The 24617-nt window shown below is 40.8% G+C and overlaps 1 protein-coding gene across 5 annotated transcripts in view; it reads right to left on the bottom strand.

The window, feature by feature from the left end:
• Nucleotides 1-24617, bottom strand: part of MAP3K4 (mitogen-activated protein kinase kinase kinase 4) — a 130196-nt gene that overhangs the window by 27785 nt on the left and 77794 nt on the right. For 4 of the 5 annotated variants that reach the window (XM_023223647.2, XM_023223646.2, XM_023223648.2 and 1 more), the window contains exons 4-11: nt 19462-19704; nt 16674-16820; nt 8970-9127; nt 5419-5535; nt 3551-3650; nt 3362-3445; nt 2070-2336; nt 483-632 (exon numbers count right to left, since the gene is read on the bottom strand). In XM_023223647.2, coding sequence (XP_023079415.2) covers nt 483-632; nt 2070-2336; nt 3362-3445; nt 3551-3650; nt 5419-5535; nt 8970-9127; nt 16674-16820; nt 19462-19704 — 1266 coding nt within the window. Of the gene's footprint in view, nt 1-482; nt 633-2069; nt 2337-3361; nt 3446-3550; nt 3651-5418; nt 5536-8969; nt 9128-16673; nt 16821-19461; nt 19705-23042; nt 23124-24617 lie in introns of those variants that run through there. The other variant, XM_023223649.1, reaches the window with a different exon arrangement.

Here is a 24617-nt window from a genome sequence, read left to right as displayed (position 1 = left end):
TTGTTATAAACTTTGAAAGGCCTTTGTGCTTCTCTGCAACTTTTTTCTATTATGTTTAATTTGGTTGAATTATTAAACAAAACAATAAATAAATCTTCTATTACACACTACTGATATGGAATACCTCTAGTAAATACTGGAGATTGTGAAAGGAGAATGAAATTTACACTGGGAATGAAGAGACCTATATTCCTAAATTTTCAACTTTGTCACTAGCCAGTCATGTAGTCATCATGAATAAGTCACATAAAGTTCAATTCTCTATCCTTTCCAATTACAAAGTTCTACAGCTTCAGGAATCTCAGAATCTGTAGTTTAGACGTAAGAAAATATGTATTGGGAAGAGAGGGAAGTGGGTGGGCAATTTAAGAGCTCAAGTTCCTTGGATGATATTACCTTACACACATTACCACACACTGACTCTTCCACAGTATTTCATCAAAAAGGAAAAATCTCAGCTAATGTAGAGAACAGCGTGATACCTTCAGTTGCTGCAAAGCTTTGGCGATGACCGGCTGACTGGATGTCTGCTCCTGGCACAGAGTCATAAGTCCCTCAATGGACTGCTGGAAAGCTTTTCTCTGAATTGTGAGATGGGCAGACTGCATGACAACTAGTAAAAGATTATCCACCTGGGAGGAAAATCAAGCACAGGACACAAAAACCAACCCAGTTACTAGTTGTTATTCTAGTTCAACACCAGTCCAAAAACAATGCCAATCTCAGGGATACCAGGCCAACAACCATCTGATCAGAAAGTCATTTTTAAGCAAAGCTTCTCCTACACAGCAACAGACTTCAGTGGGCATTGATAGCTGGGATATTCAGCACCATGGAGAAGAACCCCTCCGGACTGCAGGCACGACATCTTTGAGCTATCCTAGAACTTCAAGTGTTGAGTACTGCTAGTGCAGAGTGTGAGTGTGCGTGTGTGTATTGGAGCAGTGTGAAGAAGGAAAATGTAGGAATAAGAGACATCAATTGAAGGGCCTTATATAAAACATTAAGAAATCAAGACTTTATTACTTTTGTTCTTCAAGAAATAAAGAATCCTTGCAGTATTTTAAGTAGATCTGTGATGCAATCAGATGTATTATAATGTATAAAACATTAAGAAATCAAGACTTTATTACTTTTGTTCTTCAAGAGATAAAGAATCCTTGCAATATTTTAAGTATATCTGTGATGCAATCAGATGTATTATAATGATCATTCTGGAAGTACAAAAACAAACACAGAATTGGAGAGACAGAAGGTGAGGTTTGAAGCAGGGAAACTCAAAGTAAGAAACTGCAATAGTTCAGGAGAGGGATGGTAAAGTTCTGACTATAGAAGCTGCTCTGGGGATGCAGGGAAAGGATCATTGACTGGAAATGCCTCTGGCAAGGTATTAACTGGAAAGGTGGGAGGCTGAATTTATATTAGCTGTCACACTTCTGGCTTAAACATGTGAGTGAAGTGGAACCATTCACTGAGACGGAATATAAAAGCAGAGTTGTTGGGGTGAAGGGACACAGCAGGCCAGTGTATACTCAGTTCTTTGAGACTGAGCTCAAGGTGCATATGAACACTCACCATGACTGTTCCTAAGCTGAACACAGATAAATGAGAAAGCTTCTCACAGTTTATAACTAATGAGTTATAGAAACTGTCACAAGGTCCCTGTTAGGTAGGGAGGGGACAACCTTCACTACAAAAAGTGAAAATTAAATAACCAGTAAACCTGAATACTTTGAGAACTGGGATTTCTGGAACCACAAATTATAGTAGCGACATAATTTATTTTAGATCATAGCTCCACAGGTCTAACTACATGACTGAACTAAGAAAAGATATAAACCAGAAAGACGGTTTGTTTCAAATATTCCAGAATAATTTAACTTAACAGAATGATATATTGTACAAATTATACTGCAAAATTACCTATTAACACACTGAGGCATATTTTTGGGAAGTATATACTTGTGATTACTAGGGTAGCTGCACCCCTCATTCATGAGCGGCTAACAGTTCATTCTTACTAAAAGTCCTTTAAGTAACACTGCTGAGAAGTCGGAGGTGAGATGTACCTGCATGCTTCTCAGGGTGTCAACAGTCTCCACCTGAGGCACGACTTTGACAGGCTGTGCCTCCCACGTGCCCCAGCTGTCCTCTGAATCACGGGCTCGATCACCGTGCTTGGTCAGAAGCAGATAGGCATCGATGAGTACGTCGTCTGAATCTTTTGAACAGTCCTTTCCTGCGGCTGCATTGAGTAACTGCAAAATAATACTCTTCTCCTCAGCAAGAGTGTCTGGAACAAACACTTGCAAGTTTTCTAACCCAGGAATTTGTACCTGCAAAAGAAATAATCCAAAATCTTAAGGAACATTGTACATTAGAGAAATATGTTATTTAAAACAAACAAATGAACCTAGGAAAGCAGAGGGCAGGTTTGGGGAGGGGATGTGGGAAGGGCACGAATTGGAGCAGTGAGGGAACTGCAGGAAGGAAGCTGGGTTCAGTGTGACTGGAGGAGGCAGGAGGAGTCTGTGAACGCACTGGAGGAGAGGCCTTACAGAGTCTCCCCGATTACTGGACATCCTCCTCGCTGTTTTCTTTTCAACAACAAAGAAAATACTCGAGGGGGAGGCAAGACAGCCTGAAAAAACCTCAACCACTGCTAGTTTGTGATGCTTACAGAAAATCACCTGGCTTGGGAAAAAGGCAAAAATTGTTAATACAGATTCTCTAATTATTCCAGGGCAGGGAGCCAGGGGGTCATCATAAGAAGGCTCCTTGAGATCAATTTCTCAAAGGGTACACATGTGGTGGCACGATGCAGGTCATGCCTCCCACTCTCAGTATAGGAGTGGGATTAAACTGTGGGCTTGGGATAAAATGTTCAGTGATGACATCACATACGGATTCTAACAGTGCTAAATCTCAAACAACTTAAAGTGGAGTAAAGTTGCTGACTCAAAAAGTGGCTCTAGTGATGACCAGGATCCTGATGTCAAAGATTCACTGTAAAACCTTTGAAATGCATCAGGAAATATAAGGGTGAAAAACAAAACCACTATTTAAAATAAATAGTATCTCCTTATACACATTATTTTAAATATGTGTAAATAAATTAATAAACAGCATGAGTAAATTTTTTAGTATTTATCTACACTCTTAAGACAAGTTAATAAGTCAAGTATGAAAAAGACTTTCATTATTCCCCTAGTGAATAACAGGACAGTCTTACAACTGGGGTTGTCGTACAGCCTTCAGAGTCTGTAATATTTATTATTTGGACCTTCAAGAAAAAGTTTGCCTGTTTTAAAATAAAGGAGGAAAGGCAAAATGTTTCAATCACACCATCTGAAGTACTTACCTTGACATACTGTTTTAATTTCAGAACATCCAGGAGGTCTCTAACTGGGGCTGAAAGCCTGAATTCTGCTGCTATTTCCAGGTCCTAGGATCACAGTTACAAAGAAACTTCTTTAGGGTTAGCATTAAAAAAATAAGATTAAAGAAAAATAAGATAAAAGGTACTAATCAATCAGGATTGCAAGCTCACCTTTCTCAACATTTTAGCAAATCCAAGTGCTTTGGAGGCCCTTTCTCTGGCTTCATGGAAGAGCTCCTTCAGGGCTCGGCTGATCTCTATGACAGACCTCCTGCCAAGTGGATTCAAGGCCAGTTAGAACACAGTAGGGAATACCCCAGAGGTGCAAGAGGGATTTAACAACAAAGATGAAGCAAATTCTAAATCACAGTAATAAATAAAGACTGCAGATTTTTAAATGGGAACAAACACTTATTGAGGATGTAGTCAAAACATTCAGAAGCCTGCTCCTGACAGTTTTGTAGAAAATACTCATATCCTTTCAATGTAAGCAGGGCACCCTGAATAACCTTCAAATAAGAGGAAGCTCAATTTTCTTAAGATTTCATTATGATCATTTCTTGGAGTTTCAGGTTAAGTTCTTAACTCCTGGCTCATAATCTAAAAAGAAATATATACAGTGTGGTCTGGGAAATATTTAACAACTGGCTGCCCCTAAATAACTATCTTACGCAGTGCACGCTGATTTCTGTGGTGTAAATACTCCCATTATAGCTAATTTCAAGGCAGCAGTATGATGTTACTGAGCAATGAAATGGGAAGAGATGTGCACGATCAGCTCCCTCAAGTCAGAATCGGCTCCAGCACTGCCCATTGCCCCCCCTTTTAGATCTATCATGAGTAAACAGCGTCATGAGAGCCACTCTCTAGTTCACCATCTTCATTCCTGACTTCTCATGTTTATTTGGAATCTACATGCTTGGAGTTATTTTGAACCCACCATGTTAGCTCTCAAAACTGTAAGATCTACAAACTTATTTATTCCATTTCTCGGCTATTCAATATTTTCCCAGGTGAGAACCCATGTGGGAACTTCTTTCTTGAACCTTGGCATAAAAACATACCAGGTGTTCTGAAACTCAAAATGTGTTTTTCATCAAACCTTGAATGGTGAGCGAAAACATTTTAGCTTTGGAGAAGTCAGTTCTATTCGAGCATTCCCTAAATTTGAATCATATGACCTTGCTGATTATACGGCCACAAAGTTGCTATATGCCTGATATATATGCCACAAAGAGTAGCAATTTCAAAGGTTTGACCTGAATACTATCCACACAGAATTGGAGGAATTTCAACAGAGAAACCAGTTTCATACGCTTAAGTTTAAAGTTCAACAGAAGGAATATACTAAGAATAAAAATGTACCAAATATCATTAATGGACCACTATATAGATTTTTTAAGAACAGAAACTAATACAAAGGCATCCCAGACAATGTAGATCAAGAAAATTCTACTCACTTTTTTCTAGTCAACCTTATCTCTTATCTTAAGTTAGCGCTTTTTTTTTTGAGATGGAGTCTCGCTCTGTCGCCCAGGCTGGAGTGCAGTGGAGCGATCTCAGCTCACTGCAACCTCTGCCTCCTGGGTTCAAGAAATTCTCTGCCTCAGCCTCCCGAATAACTGGGATTACGGGCATGTGCCACCACGCCCAGCTAATTTTTTTTGTATTTTTATTAGAGACGAGGTTTCACCATCTTGGCCAGGCTGGTCTTGAACTCCTGACCTCGTGATTCACCCACCTAGGCCTCCCGAAGTGCTGGGATTACAGGTGTGAGCCACCGAGCCCAGCCAGTTAGCACTATTTTTATCACGCTAAATAAATTTTAAGTTCCCCTTCAAAGAAAATTTCACGTAAAACGATAACTAAGAAATCACATGAAAAGACAAGACAGTTATAAATAAATCCCTTTACATCTACTGCCCAAATTCTTCTAGGCCAGCACAATTTGGTTTGAACAATGCTCCTTCTAGGATCTCACCAAGAGGAAGAAAACAACGAGATAAGAAGTGGAAGAGGAAAGGAAGCACAACTCCAACCTGATTTCGTCGGAAGCACTGCTATCATCCGCACTAGTCCAAAATTCAGCACAGCTCTCCTGTAAGCCAAATTCTAAAAAACTTCCTGTAGATTTCAGCAGCATTCCTGCAATGTCACTAAGGGAACAAAAATGAAAATAAATCAGAGAAGAAAAATTGTCCCCACTCATAGCCTAATTCTTGACTGAGAAACTTGAAAGGCTCAGCTACTGTAATAGTTTAAAAATCAAAAATGAAAAATTTCTCTTCTTTTAATATAAAACCATAGATGTGGAAAAGTAGAAATCTGGATTATGGCATGTACCTACCTTTGTTCTATTACCACAGTATCTCACCATAAACCTTAAAATCTTAAACTGATTCATAGTAGCTACGGGATTAGTACACAAATGTTATTTCTATCTTAAATGTTGAAAATGGTATAAAATGGCCTCAAACTAAAGATAAGGGGGAAAGTGAATTCCTTAACTGCAACTGTTCTTACGAATTTCCCCCACAATTAGCTTTGCATAGTGACTAAACATGAAACACTCTATGTGACTGATCCTTCTCATTGAGTACACAATTCTAAATACTAGTGTTAAAATGTACACCCCAGTATATAAAATGAATCTAAATGACTGAACTAAAATTCAACAACAGTTTACTGACTTAGGATGTTCAAGGAAAAGAACTTATGATCTAGTAACAGAGAGCAGGTAAGTATAGAACCAATATCAGATGTGGCAGGAGGTAAGTGCTAGGCTTGTCAGAGGAGGAGAAAGACCAACCCCCACGAAGGAACAGTTTCAGACCCAGCTGAAGGCATGCCTTCATGTCCAGAAAGCCCTGCAGTGGGCCTTGCAGGCAAATGCAGAATTTTAACAGGTGGACTAATACCGGGAAGAGGAAAATCTGCGAAGAAGAACATGGAAAAGGCGGAAGGAGAGTCCAGGAAGAACAATAAATATGATTAAAAAGCATGAAGATGCGGTCAAGCAAGCATGTTCGTGAAAAAAGAAAATCATCCAATCTGAAGAGTAGTGGGTATTTAGGCTACAAACGGACACGGGAAAGTCCTGGGGCCATGCTGTGGAGGGCAATGGATGTCATGCTCATTAGTTTGCCATTTGATAAGCAGAGAGAGTAAATTTTAAAATACCTTATTGGGAAAGGGGTCTGATTGGAAACATGCTTTTAAAAAGAACATTATATAAAAAAACTAGAATGTACTTACTTATTCAACAAATATTGAGTGCCTATTATGTACTAAGCAGCAGCAAACAAAACTGGTATAAGCCCTCCAGTGGATGGAGAAAAATAATAAATAAAACAAAAAAGGGAAATGTATTTCAGGTTATTGGTAAGTGCTATGGAGAAAAGGAATGAGAAAAAAGCTAAGGAGTTGTGGGTAGGAATTTCCATCTTAAAAATACTGAGAAGGTAACATCTGGATAAAGACCTGAAGGAAGTGGGGAAACAAGTCATGAAAATAACTGGGAGGAAGAGCACTCCACGGAGAGGGGCCAGCTGGTGAAAAGGGCCGGAGGCTGGAACACGCCTGGCCTGAGACAGTGAGGAAGCCACTGTGGCTGGGAAGCCAGCACAGGAGGGTCTGGAAGGAGGACAAAGACGTAATGAGAAATCGGACCATGTCAGGCCTTACAGGCCATTGTTAGGCAGTCTTACGTTTTCTGAGTAAGACGGGGAGCCACTGGGAAATTGAGAGGAGACAATGGTCTAACATACACTTTAACCAGACCATTCTGGCTGTGGTGTTGAGAATAAACTCTAGGAGGCTTCAGACAGAAGTAGGGAGACTGTTTAGAGAGAGCTACTGCAGTAATACATATGAGAAATTATAACCTGGAAGAGTGAAGTGTGGACTGCTTGAGAGGCAGAGGTCAGATTCTGGATATACCCTCACAGGACAGCCAAAGAGAGTCGAGGTAGTATATGCAGTAAATAAAGGAGTCAGGGTTGATTCCAACACTGACTGACCCTCGGAGAAACAGTGTTTGAAGCAGAAGCTGCTGCTCCAATACAACAGATAAAATGCAGTGGAGTCCAGAACTACAATAAAAGTGGACTGTTCACAAGAAGGGGGAATGAAAAAGCCCTTGAGCTTCTCAGAGCAAGGATCACGAAGGCAAAGGCCAGAGACTGCACTCTAGGGAATTTGAAGGACAAGCAAAAGATAGAAACACAAAGACTGACAAGAGGGAGTGAGGGTACAGTGACATTAAACAACATGAATTTGTAGTGAAACTAAACAGTAACCTTTAAAAACATTTTTTCAACAAAGTTTGATGGAAACAGAAAATGCAAACAGAAGGAATTAGGCAAAGCAGAATCATGAAAAAGTAAGCGGGGAGAGATGTTGCAAATGACAATGAATGCCCTTTTTAAAAAGGCTGACTATGGGCACCAAGCTGAACAGACAAGCAAAGACAGCCTGGGGATTGTGGCCTGACGGATGAAGCTGTGAGAGGAGAGCAAGTTCACTGTCCACTCCAAATAAAGAGAGAGGATGTAAAAAGAACTGGCCATTAGAACAGAGAAGTGGATACAAGATTCTGGGAGAGTGAACACAGGAGAGATCGGCAGAGTCAAGAACAAAGCTAAAGCTAGAATCCTGCAGAAGTCACACCAATGGAACCAGGAGACAGGCTAGGCAGCAGAAGCTGCTGCTCTAGTACAACAGATAAAATGCAATGGGGTCCAGGACTAGAATAGGCATGTTTTTATAATACTTTATAAAAGGGAAACAGAAAATAAAATGGCTGATGAGACAAGTGGGAGAAGGTGGTGCCAAAAGACAGCAGCAGAATCTAAAGCACAGAAGGACACTGATCTCATTTGAGTCAAAGCATGTCCGAGGTGCAGTGGCCACCAGCAAAGACCATGGAGATGCGGCCTGTGCCCAGCGATCCCGAGCTTGCATGTAAGATGTTCATTTCCTAGAACTGACAGACCAGCCCTGTGACTGCACTGCTCTCTTCAGGATTCCCCCTTGTTTACACTTCTATTCCCTCACCCTACGCACACCCAATTCATAACGAGAGTCTGTGATGAGCACTACATTCCCCAAACCGTGGCGGTAAAAATACACTTAAAATACATCTTAAGTTCTGCACATTCCCACCAAGACTGACATACGCGGGTACATTCTACTCTTGAAGGACTTACATTCTCCTTCCTTCTATTCATTCTAGGGCAGAAGTTCTAAGGTTCAAAGCTGACATCTGAGCGGATAACCCTGCTGTGGGGCCGTTCTGTGTGCTGTGAATACGCAGCAGCCTCCCTCCCCGCTGCCCACTCACGGCCAGGAGCATCTTCCCAGTCATGACCATCAAGTGTCTCCAGATACTGCCCAATGTCCCCAAGGGGAAAAACATCACCCCTGATGGAGAAACACCACTCAAAACTTGGAAGAGGGCGCACATATGAGATGTGGATAATTGCAATTTTCATGTAACTAAACGTACAAACACATAGGAGACAATCTGTGAGTAAATGCTGTGAGAGTGAGAAGGTGGGAGCGTCGCATTCAGAAGCACAAGGATTCCTACCAGAAAAGCTTCCCGGCCTGTGCTTCTCCTCCCCGTATGTAATGAGTTATTTCTTTGGTGAAATTCCATTCTTCTTCTAACAGATTTTTTAAACTATGGGATGCTTGAGGTAATTGCTGTAGCATTTGGATCCAGCTTCTCATGTAATCAAAATACACCTTAAAATACAAAACGTAAAGGGAGACATTTGAGAGTAGAACTTAGCAACTCAGCACTCTCACCTGAAGCTACACATCAGCAGGGCAAGAGGGGGAATGTCACAGGCACGCAGCACTGAGAGAAGCAAGGTTCTCACCACTGTTAGCTGAAGTCTAAATGAGGATTAAAAAAAAAAAAAAATCACAAAACTAACTCCCCAGCAATTTCACACCTTATTGACAACCCCTTCAAAATCCTAACAAAGTAACAAAAATGTTCACAATGTACAATAAAGGGGAAAAAAATCAAAAGAACAGCACCTAGAACTTTTCATTATGAATGTACTGTCAACATTATTCCTTTAAGAGGTTAGGATCTTCACTTAATGACCTACATTAGCTTGAGATGGTGCCTTATGTGCGGAGAGGAGGACGCCAACACCCTTCTTTGCACCATCCCTTCCTAACATCCAGATTTGTGTGATAAAATGTTTTCAAGGCTTGCAACATATAAATGATGATCTACAACCAAAATATCCAGTTGTTCTGAAGTGGGATTGATGCCCACCACAAGTCCTATTACAACAGCTTTCCCATTCTTAAATCCTCCTTTGGATTTATATCGTGGTCAGCAGGGTTCAACTGTCAAGCAGTTTTTCTCAACAGGTTTGCAGTGGCCGCATTCTAGAACAACCCTGTCTATGGACTCCTTTACTTAAAATAATAGCTTGACAGGGTAGGAAATATTTGAGTCATACACATTCTCTCTCTCAGAACTTTTCAGACATCACTCCACTCCCTTCCAACGCCAAGTGTGACTCAGCGTGAAGCAGTCTGACGCCAGCCTGAGCACCCACCCACCACTGCTCTCCCACATCCTGAAGGTGACTACACTCGGGTTTCCACACTCAGATGTTTACAGGATTCCTTTCTTTATCCTTGGGTTTCAGTGTTTTCACAAGGCTACATCTCAGACTTCATTGTTGGGAAAGATATTTTTCTGAGATCTAGTAATAACTTTCAGTAGGCAAGCCTGAAGTCTATTCTTTATTTCAAAACAACTTTCTTCTGCTATATCGTTCACTGTGTCTGAGTCCTCCACCCTCCAGGTATGTGGTGTGACTCTGCAGTCCTGGGTCTGGTATGACTAGAGTTGTGTGTGCAGAATCTGCATTTCATGGGTCTACCGTCCTCAACACTAGGCTCAGAACCACCCTTTGACTTCTTGGTGAGCTCCCCCATCTCCGTGATTCTCCTTCCTGAGGACAGCACTTCTTCCTTGCAGCCCCCAAGGGACAACTATCTGTCTTTTTCGTTTTTTTTGAAATGGAGTTTCCTCTTGTTGCCCAGGTTGGAGTGCAATGGCGTGATCTCGGCTCACCACAACCTCTGCCTGCCAGGTTCAAGCGATTCTCCTGCCTCAGCCTCCCGAGTAGCTGGGATTACAGGCACACGTCACCATACCTGGCTAATTTTGTATTTTTAGCACAGACGGGGTTTCTCCATGTTGGTCAGGCTGGTCTCGAACTATCAATCTCAGGCGATCTACCCGCCTCGGCCTCCCAAAGTGCTGGGATTACAGGCAGGAACCACCGCGCCTGGCCAACTCTTTGTCTTTCTATGCAATCAAGGGTTGCAAAGTCAGCTTCCTCCTGTTCCCACTGCTTTTTTTTTTTTTTTTTCTTTTTTTCTTGAGACAGAGTCTTGCTCAGTTTCCCAGGCTGGAGTACAACGGCATGATCTTGGCTCACTACAACCGCTGCCTCCCAGGTTCAAGTGATTCTCCTGGATCAGCCTCCTCAGTAGCTGGGACTACATGCGTGCACCACCACGTCTGGCTAATTTTTGTAATTTTAGTAGAGATGGGGTTTTGCCATGTTGGCCAGGCTGGTCTCGAACTCCTAACCTCAGGTGATCCACCAGCCTCAGCCTCCCAAAGTGCTGGGATTACAGTCGAGGGCCACTGCACCTGGCCCCAACTGCTCCTTTTAAACCATAATTTGTACATATTCTTCTTTAGAAAGCAAAACAAAAGAAAGACCCTGCCCCTTTAAGATTTATGTCATCAGCCACACCACTGGCCCCCTCTTTAGACTGCTACCTATGCAATTCTAATCGGCCCTCACCTAACAGTCTTCCCTCCATCTCGGGCTCGGCCACCCTGCCATGGCTTAGCATCATGCGGAAAACCCACCAAACACTTCTTCAGTCCAGCTTCCTGATTGCCTCCATCTCCAGTGGCCCTTCCTCCACTTTTGATGGGGTTCCACTTCGGATCTTGTCATCGCCAGAACTGCTCCAACTCCCAAATCACCTGTTCAAACACCTGATAATAAAGCCTCCTCTCCTCTTTTCAGATTTGTTCAACCACGTCCACTGCAACTTGTCTTAGCCCTGTCTGGAACCCCAGTCCACTGACTGCTCATTTTTCTGCAACTCACAACTCCTTCCTTTGTTCGCTTTCCTCCAGCTTCAGTTCAGATCCCATGGGCTTATCCTTTCAATAGCACTGCTATCAGCATGCCGGTGTCCCCGCTGCTGCCCGCACCCTGCAGCCCCTTACTGTCTTTTCATCTCACCTGTTGGTCAAGATCCCAAAACTGGCTTAAGCCTAACCATCCCATTCCCCTTGCCCACATTCGATAACCCGGGGGACTAATCATAATCACCAGCCACGTAACATTTCTGGGAATTGTATTTCTATCTCTACTTAGCTCACCTGCCTTCTCTCTAGAGCCACTAGTTTGAAACTTCCCCATTTTCCTCCAACTGCCAATACCCACCCCCACCCAATCTCAGCAGATGATCTCTACCTTTCCACACAAAAATAGAAGTCATTTGGTATAAAATCTTTCATCTTCCTGGTCCCAAACATGCAAACCTACAGGGTTACATTCTCTCTTCCTCCCTTCTTTATAGCAGAGGAACTACTTTTCCTCCTAATCCCAATGCTTGTGCTTTGAGATCCATCTCCTCCAAAAGTCTGAGGAACCTCACCCTTTTCTCATATATACATATTAATACATACATATATATATATATATATATATATTTTTTTTTTTCCCCCATCTCTTTCCCTTAGCAAAATCAAGCCTGAGGGCTTTCAAATGCCCTCAGCCCAACTTAAAACTCCTACTGGACTCACATCTTCACCACTCACCCAGCGGCAGGAGCTGGACACCCACAGTCAATCCCAACACCTTGTCCACATTTGATCCACCCGAGTCCTGCCATTTCACTGTCTACGTTTCCTCTGAATCCTTATACTTCTTTCTGTATGTGTGCTACATCCTCTAACCCAAGGACTTGCATGTGCATTCCTGGAATGGCCTTGAACTGTCCTCTCACATCTGCTCTGGACCCCCAGCCTACTCCCCACCTGCAGCCGGAGCCCCACGGGCTGCCTTGGATGCCTTCCTCTTGCCGGGCTCCTTTCCCACATGAACTGCACCTGCTGCCAAAAAGGGGCTTCTCTTGATCTCTCTCTTTACAAATTAAAAAGCAAAGAGGCTAAAAAAAATTCTAAAAAGTATTCCACAAGTATCACCCAGAATAAACAAATGTTAATATTTTGTCATATTTGCTTTAGGTATGTTGTTGATTTTTCTTTAACTTTTATTTTTAAGTTCTGGGGTGCATATAGATAATTTTTCAATAAGAAATAAGACACCAGAAAGTTAGTTTCTCCTTTGTTCTCACTTCACTTCTATCTCTTTCCCCCCTCCCCAGAGGCAATAATGATCATGAATTGACTATATTTCCTTCTAGTCTATAAGCTTTTAAAAACAATCTCTTATTATAGAAATTACAACATATAGTATTGTTTGGTCTAAGTTTTTCATCTGTTACCTGAACTGGATTATAACATGTATAAATTTCTGATAAGTTGCAATGCTCCCTCCTCAGAGAAGACTGACCTCCACACAAAGTCAAATCTAACCGCAGTCCACAAAGACCTGTGCCTTTCCTGAGGGCATTTTTCTCAGCTGTAGTCTTGCTCACAAGGTTCTATAACCACCGTGGCCCCCCCATTCTTAAACTCTAAGAGGGAGTTTATGCTCGGCACTAGTTCCTCGGTCCCCGCATGGTGCCTGCCTGGCACACAGTGGATACCCAATAATTAATCTGTAGGATGAAAACTTAAGAGCTTCCCTGCTCCTTTGCTCTTTATTCTTCTGCAGAAACGTGAGCTCTCTCGTGTGTCTTCTACAACTACCATATCTCGCCCATCATTTTCATATTTTCAATCCTTATAAATCCTTTTAAGTGGTTTCCTTAAGGCTATCACATGTTCCTATATCATGTATTACTGTTTATTGTCTTGGTTACTTCTGAGGCCAGGGACCCAGGAAATGAGGTAGCAATTCATAGCTCAGATTTAGATTTGACACCTCAAATCTAAAGTGATCTCCTTTGACCTACATGCTTCAGGGTCTGTTTTTCGAGTACAGTGGATGTCGTAACACAGAGTAAAGCCCCCAAGGTCACAGACTTTCTGCATCACAACTTGCTCATCACTGCTTCCCCTCCCCCTGCTAAGACAGCTCCCATTCAGCCGTCTTCCTGGCAACCAGAGAAAGCTGTGGTGTCGCTCTGCTCCTTCTGTCAGGCAGTTCTTCAGTCAGCAACAGAATCCCTGGAGAGACATGCTCGGCTTCTGTTATGGCTGCCACACCCCTAGATATCAAGGCTCTAGTTAATCTCTGCGTGGGCCTCCTGGGCCTAAGGTGGAAAAGTATTTAGAGCTTGGGTTCATCTTCATTTTAGTTTACATTTCAAGGCAAATAATTCTAACAGTCTTTTTATTTTGGAAGGGTACGGGAAAGGATACTGTGGCCAATTTCCTCCTTCTCAGAAGAAGGAATTTTTCTGTTTGCTGTTTTCGGTGGGTTTCCAGACAAGGGTGTTGTGTTAAACATAACCTGATTGCCAATTCAATTGCTATTCTTTCCTTCCTTCCTAACAGAAACGCTGATTTTGTTTGGGCTCCCCTAGTCCTCAGAAAACACCCCTGCCCTGATCCTCCTAGCACATTATAGACCATAATTTTAAAACACTGACAGTTTCCAGTTTTTTCATCTGTGAGAAAAGAGATGCAGATAATTGAAAGCAATGCCAAAACTAAACTCTGAGCCTTTCTAAAACTACCTAGCTGGGAATGTTAGCCTAGGCTTCCACTATCACACAGGCTCACCAACGGCACAGAAACCGGCTGACCAGGAAGGCGTGGTTCACATGCCTGATGTTCCTCACCCTGCTCCCCTGCCACTACAGGATAAAGGGCCAGCAAAGACAGTTTGTGAAGCAAAGCATATTCTGTCTTCTTCTTTTTTTTTTTTGAGACGGAGTCTCGCTCTGTCGCCCAGGCTGGAGTGCAGTGGTCAGATCTCAGCTCACTGCAAGCTCCGCCTCCCGGGTTTACGCCATTCTCCTGCCTCAGCCTCCCAAGTAGCTGAGACTACAGACGCCCACCACCTCGCCCGACTAGTTTTTTTGTATTTTTTAGTAGAGACGGGGTTTCACCGTGTTCGCCAGGATGGTCTCGATCTCCTGACCTCGTGATCCGCCCGTCTCGGCCTCCCAAAGTATTGTGTCTTCTTAAACTTCTAGTTTAGTTACCCATAAAGAGAGAGAAATAATAATTTGCTTGTTGCTTTTTTCCACAACTTTTCAAGATAAAGATTTTTTTGACATAAGAAATAGACAGTGGGCAAGTGTGGTAGCTAATGCCTATAATCTCAGCACTTTGGGAGGCCAAGGCAGGAGGACCACTGAGCCCAGGAGTTCAAGACCTGCCTGGGCAACACAGTGAGACTCTGACTCTACAAAAAATTTCTTAAAAATTAGCCAGGTGTGGTGGCACACACCTGTAGTCCTAGTGACTAGGGAGGCTGAGGCAGGAAGATCGCTTGAGCCCAGGAGGTTGAGACTGCAGGAAGCCATCAACACACCACTGCATTTCAATCTAGGTGACAGAGCAAAACCCTGTCTCAAAAAAGAAAATAAATATATAGTATTTCAAAATACAACCATTTTGCACACTTAGGTCTTTTATATAGAATAATTTCTAACTCATTAAAATGATTCTTGCAATATGCCAGATACAATATGTCTCATTCTCAGCCACATTCTTCCTTCTCTACTTCTACTACAGAGGCTGGAAAGCTCAACATGTGAATTCCCAGCCTCCATGACAACAGTGAGGCATGCAACAGGTCTGGTCAACAAGAGGCAGGGGAAATTTGCTGGGTGGGGTTGCCGGGAGAGCTCCTATTGCTCTGATAAAAAGGTCTGGACTTGGCTGGTAAGGTCTGTTTCCCCTTTTCTTCCCACTTAGAAAGTGAGAGTGGTATCTGCAGGTGCTGCAGCCATCCTTAGAGAGGACACCGTAAATGTTAAGCAAGAATGAATGCACCCCACCTACAAGGACAGTTTTCTTTATTATTTCATTAACCTGTCACATTATGCAATTATCTATGCATATACCCTAATGAATCTAAGGTGTATTTACGATACATGAACACTATCAGACATTACGGAAAACAAGAGAATTTCAAGTTATAGCCCTTGGCTCATGAAGCTTTCAGTCTAATTAGGGCAACCTGAGAAAAGAGTCTCTGTTTAAATGTTAAATCATATAGTTCTAATTGTAACTGCTAAAAAGAGTTCAAAGAAGGTATAGATAAACATAGGCTAAAAGTTAAAACTGTCCCATAAAGCTTTCTAGAGAAAAATCAAACCTGAAAGTAAGCCTTAAATAGGCATATAAAGTGGAGGAGGGGGCATTTCCACCAGGAAAGAAGAATGTGAACAGAGGTTAAAAGCACAGGGCACATTCGGTGTATGTGAGAAGACAGGAGGTCTCTTTTTAGGATAAAATAAAAATAGGTCTACTCCTGCCCAAACTATTTACAAGTCCTCAAATGTGCCAGGTTCCTTAACTAACCCTTAACTCATCTTTTTAAGATTCAGCTTCCTCACTGGAAGTGCCTCCCAGACAACTCAGCAAGCCTCTCTGCTAGCACCTAGCCCTCGGGGGTGTTAGCATCTACCATGCCTAGTCCCACCAGACTATGAGTGTCTTGTTGATCTTCAACACTCCCTGAGCCATGCAAGGTCCCCAGCACATTGTCGGTATTATAAAAATGGCTGATGACAGATGGTTCACTAACGTAGGACCATATTTTGATTCTACTTCTGAGCCATTCTGCCATAAGATGAACTATTCTACAAGTAAAGAATGAACTAGGTTAACATTTGTCAAAAATGTCCTCCAACTTAAAAACAATTGAGAATTTTTAAAATGTGGATTTCAGAGAAACACATGTAATCTAATACCAGATGGAAAGACTATGATTCAAGATCACCACCACCGCCCCCCACAACACGCACACACAAGCAATACTTTCAGGGATCATTTGGATCATTTCTATAATTCATTACTAGAGAAGTTTATCGGAATGGGTATGCCAACGTTGTTTGCAAAACAAGGAAATGCAGGCTTACTTTTTTTTAAAAAAGAAAGAAACAAAGAAAGAAAGAAAAATTCCTCCCCACTGCTTCTGACCATAAGCATTTTATGCAGATCCTCTTCAAAAGCGTCAATGTTGCAGTCGGGCTTCTCCAAGTCCTCCAGAACCTCCTGCAGCATGAACTGGTAGTACTGCTTCATCAGCAGGCCTCCCTTCAGGACCTCCTTACACTCTCTCACCAGCTGCAAAACAACACGCACAGGTTCCAGCAGCCATAAACTCCAACCAGACAGTGTTTTACATCTTCCTACTTAAATCTTCAAAACACTCAGAGGGAACCTTGTCTCTAAAAAACCTACAATAGTTTCTAGATTCTTGATCAGTTCATTTTATGTAAATACCTTAGTAGTCTTAATTGAGTAGCAACAAAATAGTGAAAATAAAATAATACTACAGCATGGATACACAGAGAAAATACCATATAGGTAATTACTGCTTTGCTAAAATAAATTCTCTTACCAACAAACTTAGATAGAAAGTAAATCCCATAGAATAAAATCAATTTTTCTACTAATTTACATTAAAAGAAATGTGAAAAATCTCCTACTGAAATTGGAAAATTTTAATAAAAAACATAATAAATATTCAAAGGTACTTATATACCACAAAGCAGGTGGCCTTCACAATAATTCAGCATAGTTTACCTACTGTGATTTGTGGCCCAGTCTACCATCAAAAAATAACCAGCAAAACCAACCAACCAACTTAATATTATGTGATGAAATTAGATAAAAATCAACGGAAAAAACAAAGGATGGGCAATTTTGCAATACATAGATCGAATAGGTAAATAGGTAATAACCTGCCAAATGTTGGCAGAAGGTTTAAATGAGACAACCTGGAAAGCCCTTCCCATTAATAAAAAGACTGAGACACGACGTATGCAAATTCTAACGAACAGGGACTATAGTATGAGATCACACAGTCACATTCGTTTTCATATATGTTAGCGAAAGCTTCACTGCTGCTAATAGAAAGGTAAACTGATACAAACTTTCTAAAGGCTAAAAATGTATGACTCATCTATTTACTGTCATGTTTTACACTCAAGAAATAATCAGAGATCTAAACTAAGATTTCTATACAAGCATATTTATCACAATGTTATTTAAATCAATGGTGATTAACCAAATAAACTGTGATGTGCCTATACAGTAGACTACTATTGCAGCCATTTAAATTCTTGCTTTTGAAAAATACTTAAAGGGAAAAAAATGACACACACACATACTTACTTGTATGTGTAGGAAGTTATGTGCAGGAAAAACAAATGGATGGAAATACACCAAAATGTTATAGCAGTTATCTCTGAATGTCAGAATAACAGGATTTTTAAATTATTTTTGATTTTGATTTTTGTTTGTATCATTTTTTAGACTTTTCTAAATTTCTAAAATAAACATGGATTGCTTTTATTGACAGAAGTCTCTCCCAGAAATGTTTTAAAAGTAATTATCCACTGTAAGAGCGCTATGGCTACAGTAAAATCTAACAAAAAGTGTTCTGTTCAGATTATATAATTATCAATTTATCTATTAAAGACGTCACTTAGGTGCTTATAACTGATCTTTGAATGCATTTAAACCAAAATTTCCACTTTCTTTTTACTCTAGCAATGCTACATTAATCTAAGTATTGTTTTTATTTTTCAAAGTATTACAACATACAATACTATTTAGTCCTCACAATAGCCCCATCAGCAAAAGATAAACTCCACCTTGCTTTACCAGGCTATATTTCTGAAGTAAAGCAGGCTATATTTCTGAAGTATTTCTTTTATAGAGAAGAGAGCTGCGAAGTTTTTTACCAAAATGTCCTAGATAACCACTGCGACGCTGAAGATGAGTTAAAAGCAAGGCCAAAGTGGAGAGCAAGACAATAACCAGAAACAAGATGGTGAGAAGGAAGGGGAGCTAATGTGGAAACAGAGCTCTGGCTGGTGCTGGGCATGAACGGAAGGGATGGAAAGGAGATGCAGGGGACAATCTCCAAATGACTTTCATTCGTCATTCTATTCTACTCCTAATTAAACAAACAAATCCTATTTTGTACCTAGTGTATGACCTGTATTCACCTGCCTCTCCTCAATCTGTACTGCTCACCTATGCTCTGTCTCACCATTCACAGAGCCGGGGAGCTCTTAGCCCTTCAATCCCTATGGGATAGACACGTACAATCTACAAAAAACAGACCAAACTTTCTTATTTTGGGGACAAGGTCTGGAAATTTTTATTTTCTATGGTGAATGTCAGTATGTTAATATCACAAATCATAAATACAGACCCTCTTCAGCACTCACTCTGCTGGATACAACTGCTTCCACCCATTCCTCTGCTGCTCCTGGGATAGCAAACACCCGTAAGATCCCATCCAGAATGAACAACAACGAAGAAATCATAGGCTGTCACTACTGTTTAAACCACACCACTGCTTAAGCAAGCAAAAAGTCCAAACCCCTCCCCTATGCCTATTCTAGACATTTATCTGTATATATGTACTTCGAATAGAAAAAATAAATAAATTTAAGAATCTTATACTCTACCTCTAATGAATGAATTTTAAATTTTAGTCTTCAAAGACCGAAACTTTAAAACACTTAGAACAAGTAAGTGGATGACAGAAAGGATGAACCACAATCTTATCTTTGAGGACTGCATATAAAGAACATTTTTAATTAGCCTAAAAAATACAGCTTAAAACCATGGACAAACACTCATTTCTCACTATTTGCGACAATTAAGAAAAAAAAGGAACTCTTAAAATAAAAATGGTAAGCTGTAGGATAATAATTGCTAAATATTTTAAAGAGTCTTTGAAGCAAACCTGCTTAATACTCAAGAGAGATGGTTCTCCAGCAGGTCTTTGCTCCAATCTTAACTTGAGACACTCATGTATGACATTCAGAAGGACTCGGCAGAGAACTAGGAAGGCAGGTTCGAATGAAGGTAAATCCATGGCCTTCAGCTCCTCCCACGACACAGCACTGCATTTCTGCTCAGATGAAGGCGGGGTCCTTGACAACTGCACATAATCTGAACCCCACATGGGATCTGGAAATTCAGAAAACTATAACAAAAATTCAACAGGCACAGATTAAAAGAGCATACAAGACAATGTCCTAAGGTTGTGGTTATAAACTATTATTCTCTACAACATGCTAATGAATCTACAAAATTCTAGTTTTACAGGGAAAAGAATATTTAATAATTTAATGAATTCAATAATTCAACATTTTCAACATAGATCATAAAAGTTCTAAGAATGCTGGAAACTATAATGAAAACTAAAACCAAACTGCAATACTTTTATCAAAAAAGTGTATTAGAAAAAGAATCAGGTTCATCTTTAACATTTTTGCAACACACTTGAAATGATCAGAACACTTTATTTTTAAGGTTATATACAGCACTATCCAAAACTATCTCTAGACTGGATTAAAAAAAACACAGAATTACTAAAATTAGAAAAAACATTACAAAATCAAGTAACAGCTCATCCTAAGTAGGCATTTATGAAAACACAAAAACTAATCAGTTCCACTAGTTCTTCTGTTCATTTGTTCTCCTGAGCTGTCCTGAACGACGCTGATAGAAAAATTAAGAGATTGTTAAGATCAACCTGGTTGGCACGACTCAGTTATCTGTTGATGTTTCCTGGGAACCCTAGTGTTGCATTGTTCCCTACGCCACCACCACTTCCCCGGTTCTTTCAGCTGTTCCTCTCAAATTCCTTATACCTTTCCCCATAAAGTAGGGGATCTGGAGTGTTGGGAGTGCTCTCTCTCCACCTGGCCACCCCTCCCTGGCTCCCCAAGGCCCCTGCTTCTCCTTCCTTTGGTCCTCACCCACCTTCTCCCTGCTCCATGGAAACTGTTTATTCCCTCCCCATCATTCCCCACCAGAACCCCTACTCCCTGCCATGAGAGTATTTCACATTCCATCATAACTTGGTGACAGAACTTCCTGAGGGCAAGGACCTTCACTTCCTTAACACTATACTACCAAGGACCGTCCCCACGCCTGGCACTGATTACAGCAGGCAGTAATTGTTGCTGCGTTCATGAATGATATCCTCATCTGACACTTCCAAGTGCTGCCCCCGACCTGCCTGTCTACCAAATACGGCCCAAACAACTTGAGCTGCTATGGAAGATCCTCCTTTATGCAGTCTCACCCCCCCAGCGCTGCCTTCTTTCCTGCCTTCACCTGACACGTTCAACCAACCCTCACACACGTGTGCCATCACCAGTCTCGCTGCCCACGCTTCCTTCCCACCTGGAAATGCTCACCTCTTTATTTTCCACTTCAAAATCCTTAGTTTTCAAGGTTGACCTCATGATACCTTTCCAGTGACTTTCTTCTCGCCCCCAACAGCGTGCCAACTAAAACACTCTAAACCCTGAGTTTACCTTGACTTTCATGATAGAGACTGTGTGGCTTAATGAGAAAACAACCAATATCCAAAAATCAGAAAAGCTAGTTCCGAGTCAATTAGCGACGTGATTGTGGAAGCACTGAGTAGTCTCTCAGGGTTGGTTTCTTCATTTTAAAAACAGAGCTATCATCTACTTCTTATCAAGATTAAACGGCATGCTGTACATATGGGAAAAACGCTTTAAAAACATACTATAAATAACGTTTGTAAAATCACCACTGTTAACATGTTGGTCTCTCCTACTGGACCATTAGTTGCTTTACAGCAAATAGAAGCAGCCATATCTTAAGTCAGGTTTGCACAAACTCCCACATCTGGAACTTTCAGAAGACTCAATGAATCACAAAGAGCCTCAGCTGCAGAGTGGACTAATTTTTATGGCTATTATCTTCTTCACGATGGTTCCCTGTTTCTGTGTTTTTCGCATTTCCAACAGACAGCTTGGCTTTCACTAATTAACGCCCATTCATGGCCTTCCACGCTTTTCTTTCCTTGAACCATACATGCAGATGTTTAACATGCTTTATCAGTTCTACTAAATAGTCCTTAAATCCATCTTCTCCTCTACACTCTAACGGCCTTAACTCACAGTGGGTCTTCAACTCTTTTTCTGATTGCAACACGTCAATCCACGGACCTCTCAATAACTCACAAAGTGATTTTGTTCGAAGGCTTGTCTTAGCCCTTGAAATGTAAAACGCAATGCGTCACTGACAGTCCTAAGTGTGAGACACTGTATTTAGCCTAATGGCCTGGTCCCTGCATAGATCTTGATCCTTATCTCCTGCCACCACCTTTTTCTCCTTTACCCACAAAAAACATGCCTCTGTGCTTTTGCACAAATTAGTCCCTTTCATTATCAGAAGTTCTGATCTGCTGACAGTGTCCTGTCCCTGGTTAGGAAGAAGCCCAGATGCCACCCTCCTCTATGAAGTTTTCCGTGACTGCCTCAAATAACTCATTTAATCTCTCCCGTTTCTCACAGTATTTGTGCCTTGCAAATGCTTCCTCCATTGTATTTATCATGCTTTACTATAATGCATGCTTTTTCTATTTACCCATTAGATCATCATTTCCATGAAAAAGATTGTTTATCTCCAGTTAACTATGGGTCTCTAAAACTTAGCTCGGTACTTGCCTCGTAATAGATGCTGAACAAATGTTTGATGAATAAATTAATAGGTAAACGCTCCTATAAAAGTGCCAGTATCTCTTCTTCCCCAGCTATTAACAATCTAACACTAAAGAGTGGAACATATGATATCATCAACCTTGTTAACAAGTTCTTAGTCCTCAAATTCCCTGTTGTACTCCTTAATGCCAACAGTAATTATTATAGTGATAGGCTGACGAGCTCTACAGTTTTAAAAGTGGATGCTTTGATTTTCAAAAAAATAACATATACACTTGGCATAACTGAGATACATTTAATGACAGAAATGAGGATATGCCTTCTTCTTGGTATAAAATTCCCATAAAAATTAAATGCCTGAAAACAAAAATTCTTCTGTTTCTTAAAACATAGACTTTTAATCTATTATAACCTGACATGAAGTAACGTTAGTATATAAGCACTAAAATATAAAGTTGGTAGAACATACTGCGTGTTTCCACGTAGTAATCTGCATTAGCACTAAGGAAAACAAGATTAATTTATCATTCTACATCTAATACATACTTCTGCACTTAAATTAGTACACACTTGGGTTTCCCTAACAGGCAAGAATTTCTAAAATAGCCACTAAAATAATTACTTATGATAAATGTGGTCAGGGTTGTGAAAGGAAAATAAATCTTGGGGCCCTCAAATCATTAAGCTAAAGGCAAAAGTCAAGCTGGGAACTGCTTAGGGCAAACCTGCCTCCCATCATATTCCCTCTGCTCACTGAGATCGATGCATATCTGATTGCCTCTTTTGGAAAGGCTAATCAGAAATTCAAAAGAATGCAACGTTTTGTCTCTTAACCTACCTGTGACCTGCAAGAACCATCTCTGCTTCCAGTTGTCCTGCCTTTCTGGATGGAATCAATGTACATCTTACATATACTGATTGATGTCTCATGTCTCCCTAAAATGCATAAAACCAAGTTGTGCCCCAATCACCTTGGGCACATGTCATCCAGATATCCTGAGGCTGTGTCACAGGTGTGCGTTCGTCCTCAACGCTGGCAAAATAAACTTTCTAAAGTAACAGACCTGTCTCAGATATTCAGGGTTCACAGCTTAAGGTATGCCTAAGTAAAGGCTTTAGACATTATAAATGCTTCCCTCCACCGCCTTCGGTATAATGACATCAGAAAACAATGTTTTATAAAATTCAGCCAACTCTCTTAAGATAAAATTCTAAACAATTCTTTTGGGATTCCAAGCAGTCCCAGCCTGCTGACTTTGTTTACAGGCTCGCTGAGCCAAAGGCAGGATCCCTAGTTTTCAAAAAGTGCAAGACCACATTGCCTGGGAGAGCCAACGGCCAGACCTCCAATCATGGAGGAAACCCTTCCTGCTGGAGGTGCTTGGTATGTCAATACATGTCCAGACAGAGAGGAGCAGATGGTTCAAAAATTCAGCACTTCAGAGGAAACAGCAATTTCCTTAAGAGGAGACCAAAGGGAAGAATCAGAACAGCTGGGTTCAATTAATACTGATTTAATGTAGAAAACAGGAGAGAACAATAAAAATACTCTAATACGAGATCTCATTAAAGTCCTCTAGAAAATAATAAATTAAGACTTCTGAAATAAACTCAAGAAAGAAAGTGAAAATAGAATGAACACTGCTAAAACTGATTTAATAATCTAGAATTAACTGCAGAAATTACTACAATAACTCAGCAAAAAAAAAAAAAAAAAGATGAAATGGAAACTTTGAGTAAAAAACAAGAGACATGGATGTCAGATCTAAGGGCCCCAACATAAGAACAATCGGAGTTCCATAAAGAACAAAAGGAAAAGGGGAGAAAAGCATTTGGTATAGTCAAAATATCATTGAGACGTAAAGCAGCAGCGGCCTCTGAATAGGGACAAACTCAAAGTACAATTCATTTACCTCCTCTGAAAAACTATTCGAAGTATGGCTATGGTAGAGTCTAGTTAAATGACAACTAGACTGGAATAAAAAAAAAAAAAATCACAAGATAAGGAAAGAAAAACAGCAAACGAAGTGAAAAGCTGTAAATTTAACAAAACTTATATAGGTTGTGCATCCCTAATCCAAAAACCCCAAATCCGAAATGCTCTGAAATCCAAAACTTTTTCAGCACTGACATGTTTGGGATGCTCAACTGGTATCCATTCTTGCAAATACTCTAAAACCCAGAAAAACCTGAAGTCCAAAACACTTCTGGTCCCAAGCATATCAGATAAGGGATTTTCAATCTCTATAGGCAGATACAACTATATGATGATAATTTGGACATTGGCTATAATTCGAGTTCTAGAATGAAATACTATAAACACAATTTTAAGTACATTATAAAGACAAGACCTGGCTCTTGCATTCCAAACTATTACAATAAAACCAGCGAGCGCAGAAAGGGACAGCGCAGT

This window comes from Piliocolobus tephrosceles, chromosome 5 (assembly GCF_002776525.5).
Source record: "Piliocolobus tephrosceles isolate RC106 chromosome 5, ASM277652v3, whole genome shotgun sequence".
Lineage (NCBI taxonomy): Eukaryota > Metazoa > Chordata > Mammalia > Primates > Cercopithecidae > Piliocolobus > Piliocolobus tephrosceles.
The sequence above is the reverse complement of the archived record's forward strand: the minus strand, read 5'-3'. Positions and strand labels throughout refer to the sequence as shown.